At 47.3% G+C, this 4,600-nt stretch overlaps 2 protein-coding genes across 2 annotated transcripts in view; one reads left to right on the plus strand and one right to left on the minus strand.

Annotated features, from left to right (window-relative positions):
- MAP2K4 (mitogen-activated protein kinase kinase 4) overlaps positions 1-1,764 on the minus strand; it is a 61,033-nt gene extending 59,269 nt beyond the window's left edge. Inside the window, exon 1 of the mRNA XM_031064909.1 lies at positions 1,752-1,764. Within this exon, the coding sequence (XP_030920769.1) occupies positions 1,752-1,764 (13 nt within the window). The remainder of the gene's footprint in view (positions 1-1,751) is intronic.
- Positions 1,765-4,425: 2,661 nt separating this feature from the next.
- The window catches only part of TMEM220 (transmembrane protein 220), a 5,277-nt gene continuing 5,102 nt past the window's right edge, over positions 4,426-4,600 (plus strand). Inside the window, exon 1 of the mRNA XM_031064910.1 lies at positions 4,426-4,590. Coding sequence (XP_030920770.1) covers positions 4,426-4,590 — 165 coding nt within the window. The remainder of the gene's footprint in view (positions 4,591-4,600) is intronic.

Raw genomic sequence — 4,600 nt, forward strand, 5'->3', positions numbered from 1 at the left:
GATAATACAGCCCTGAACACACCCTGGAACTGCCTCCAGGAATTGCAAACTCTTTGTGTTGAGTCCTGATGCAAAAAACATTCTCTTCCCTGGTTCCCTATCTTTGCTTTCTCTTCCCTGTTTTGCTTAAGCCTTCTCTTCTGCATTAACCCCTGAGAGCAGGTCCAGGGTTGGCACCTTGCAGGCTTTGATGCAGAAACCCAGTGCCTACTGGCAAACACTGGCACAAACACTGACTTCGACTTCTGCTGTGTGCCACCTACATGTGTTTGCTTACAATTAGCTAAAGCCATACTTTTCCTTCACTGCAAATCTAGGAGGATCAGCAATACCTGTTCTGAGATGTTTGTGAAACCTTTCCTTTAAGGCCTCCAGTGATGGGGATTGTGCCATTCCCAAGCAATCTGTTCTGGCACACATCCTAACATCATCCAAAAGCCTAACTTCAGGGGTTTTTTAAAATTTCAAATCCTTTATATCCTGCCCTGATCACTACGGCCATAGCCTTCTTCAAAATGACCCCTTGGGCACTTGATGATGTGCAATGATGAACTGCAATATTTCCCTTCTTGTCCTTGCCTCAGCCTTCTCTTCTACACATTACATCAATTCATTTCCTTCAGCCTTTCTCCATGGTTCCTGTGCCTTCAAGCATCCTCACTGACCTCCTTTGATTTTTTCCTCTGTCCATCTGCATTTTTTGAAGTACAGCATCCCTAACTAGGCATACTATCTCAGCTTGCCTTGGAGCCTACAGCTCACATGCTCCAGGATGGTGTTTGCCTTTTTCATTGCTGGTGTTCAGTTTGCTCTCCATTACACTGTAGACTCTTCTTTTTTGGGGGCGGGAGTGTTTTTTGGGTTGGTGAGTTTTTTGGTTTTTTTTGAAAACTGCATCCACCCAGTTCCCTCACCTGAACCTGTGTTGCTCACTGCTCATAAAAGTAATGCTGGAAGTTGTACCTGTTGAATATTGCCCTGTAGATTGCAGGCCATTTCTCCATCTAGCGCTGAATCCGTTGTCTTTGCTGTCCTCAACAGCCTGGAGTAATTAGTGGATTTAATAAGGCGGTCATGGGTGTTAATCATCCAGGCTGTTAACTGAAGTAATTAAAAATATCTGGCATCAGAACGGAACCCTGCAAAAATCCTCTGAACGTGTCCTGCCATTTTGACAAACACTGATAATTAGCACTTGAGGTACAATGATCTCACCAGTTTTACACTCACCATGCCCTTATATCGTCTTAAGAAGGGGTCGGGACAGCCAATGTTAAAAACCTTCCTGAAGTCAACATATGTGACATCTGTTACTTATCCTTTTATTCCTAAAGCATTGTGCCACACCAGGACATGAGAGTGGTTTGTCTGCATTTTTTCCTGATGTGCCCTTCTCTCTGCAACCAGGGCATCATCCACCCCTTATTCTGTACCATTTACATCATGGCCATATCTGATACTTCCCAACTATGTTATATACATATATATTCATATAACTCTTCACAAGCACAGCTATTATTTCAGTAGTCACTGGCCATCCCCACCAAGATGTCTGTTGAGTTCAGTTAGTCCATGGCTGATGTATCTGGAGGAGTCCATACTCGCTGTTCAGGGTAGCTATGACATACACTGCCATTGTCATTCAACAACCAATACTACATATGAAATTCAACATTACAGACTGTTCTCACCCAAAAATCAAATCTCCTTGAGGTACATATCATGTTTCCCTGTCCTTCTGCATTACTCACCTGGTGCGCCCATGTCCTTGAGCAAAAGCAATCCCAGGGATGGGTTTGCCTTTGCTTCAGAAATGTGTCCTCGAGTTGGTCAGCCAGGGAACAGAGGGCTGCTCCCATTCTCAGGAAAGTGAGCCCCATCCTGCTCCTGGGTCCTGACCCACCAGTTAAAGCAACTAAACCCAGCACCCTTTTGGCAATATCAGCTGTGCAACCATCCATTTATCTACAGATGTCTCTGTTGGAATTGTAGACAGGGTTCTGCAGCCAGGAACACACCAAAGGCCCCAAACCCTTCACCTGCCCACCCAGAGTCTTTTAATCACTTTTGATCCAATCTAAACCAACCTGTGACCATTCAGGACACAAGGATGAGGGCCATTATGAAATGGGTCACTGTGATGGGTGACTGTGGCTGTGGTGCAGTAAAATCTCTGGTACAGGCTCCTGGGAAATGTCCTGACTCTCAATATCACAGCTTGGCTGCAGGGCCCATCCCTGCTGCCTCTATTCTTTACAGATGGGGTTGCCACAGTGAAGATAAACTCGGACTGCTCTGGGGTGAGTAGCAGATCCAGAGAGTCATAAAGAGGGAAGATGTTTTGTCTAATATCGAGGAACAAGTAGCTCGTTCCACTCACGGATACTGAAGGTTCTTGGCCTCCCTCTCATGGGAGAAGTCAGTATTGCCTCCTGCCGACACAGTCTGCTGCGTCCTGCAGTGGGTGGCGGAGGAAGTGCTCAGGATAGTTGGTAAAGCTTTAAAGTGAACAGCCCCGACATTTTCTTTGCAACAAGCTCACCCAGCACTGAAAGACGTTTTTATTTCTAAGATACGTTACAGTCCGATTGCTTTTGAATTCCATTTAGCTCAACTGGCCAGAGCATGATGTGAACATGAAGGTTGTGGGTGTGATCCCCGCATGGGCCATACACTCAAGAGCTGGACTCGGTGAGCCCTTATGGGTTCCTTCCAGCACAATATTCTGTGATTCTGTGAATTAGAGCAGTAAAGAACACCACACTTGCTAAACCAATCCCTCCTTCCAACCATATCCTCAGGAGAGACAGAGGGGCCTTTTGCCTTCCCTTGCTCTTGTGTCACTGAACTTTGGTCACTCACAGGATTGCCAAACCTTCCATGCCATGCCTCCCAAGTGCCCATTAGAAGCTGCTTTGTGCCAGCCCAGCCCTTCCTTCCCCTCAGCAGATTCCTGTCCCACACCACGCAGGGCCCTGGATGTGTCTGCCCAGCTGTTTCTCTGCTTCCTTCCCAGTCTCTATTGGTTTCTCCCATCTGCTCTCTCTCCCCTCCTGACCGTGCAGCCCATAGGATAGCAAGGAGCAGCCCAGCCATGAACAGAAACTAGGTGGGCTGTGCAAATTTGCACAATAGCTTGTGATCAGACAAATTAAAGATCCAAAGACTTCATCACAGATTAATTTTCATATTGAAGATCAGCTAGTGTGGTTGGAAAAAATGGGCAGTGACTCATAATTTTGTTTCCCACACAAAGAACTGGTGTGCCTGAAAAGCTTGGCTGCTTTTATTTTCCTATTGTATTATGCTAATAATTATTATGCTAATGAAAGACATGCTCTTACATTCTTCTTACACTTTTATCAACACTGTTGCTTTTTAATCCGTGACATTTTCATTTTCTAGCCCGAAATTACTTCCCTTCTGTTATACATTCAAGAGCCTATCTTTGACCTGGAAACAAGGCATGAAGGTGGTTTTTTACTAGAGTTCTGCTTTTTTTGAGGTGAGGGGTAGGGACTCTCACAAAGACAACTCTTACTTCTCTGTGGCTTTATTTGCAGTAATTTCATCTTTTGTAACCTGCTCAAGGAAAGACTCAGTTAAAAATAAGATGAGAATGAATCCTCTCCACAAATGTGGGCACGTTTACATGTCCTCCACATAACAATTTAGCAAAACCCGATTCTGTTGGGTGCTGAGGGAACTGTATGGAATTGGTGGAAGACATGATCTCACAGAGGCTTGGTTTTGGTAAATATCACATTTCTAAAGGATGTGTCCACTTTCAATTCATCACTTATTATCACTTTTTATCATAAATAATCAGCGAACAATGGCAGAATGCTGTTCTTCTGAGCAATATCCTTTTTGGTTCTCCAGACTACACAAAATTACTGAATCTCTGAAACACAAAACTATTTCTGAACCATTACAAAAATCACAGAATGGTTTGAGTTGGAAGCTGTTTTAAAACCCATCTCATTTAGCCCCCTGCCATGGGCAGGAACACCTTCCACTGTCCCAGGCTGCTCCAAGCTCCATCCAACCTGGACTTGGGCACTGCCAGGGATCCAGGGGCAGCCTCAGCTGCTCTGGTCACCCTGTGCCAGGGCCTCACCTCCTTCGAAGTATCGCCGTGCTGCCCAGGATCGGGACTGGGGCTGGGATTGGGATTGGGGCTGGGATTGGGGCCGGGATCGGGGATGGGGATGGGAATCGGGGCCAGGATCGGGATCGAGATCAGTAGCGGGATTGGGGATCGGGATCGGGATTGGGATCGGGCCGGGATCGGGGATGGGGATGGGAATCGGGGCCAGGATCGGGATCGAGATCGGTAGCGGGATCGGGAATCGGAATCGGGATGGGGATCGGGGCCGGGATCGGGGCTGGGATGGGGGATGAGGATGGCGATGGGAATCGGGGATGAAAATCGGGGCCGGGATCGGGATCGAGATCAGTAGCGGGATTGGGGATCGGGATCGGGATTGGGATCGGGCCGGGATCGGGGATGGCGATCGGGGATCGGGATACGGGATGAGGATGGGGATGGGGATCGGGGCCGGGACCAGGATCGGGGATCGGGATCGGGCCCGGGATC

The sequence above is a fragment of the Geospiza fortis genome, unplaced genomic scaffold (assembly GCF_000277835.1).
Source record: "Geospiza fortis unplaced genomic scaffold, GeoFor_1.0 scaffold503, whole genome shotgun sequence".
NCBI lineage: Eukaryota > Metazoa > Chordata > Aves > Passeriformes > Thraupidae > Geospiza > Geospiza fortis.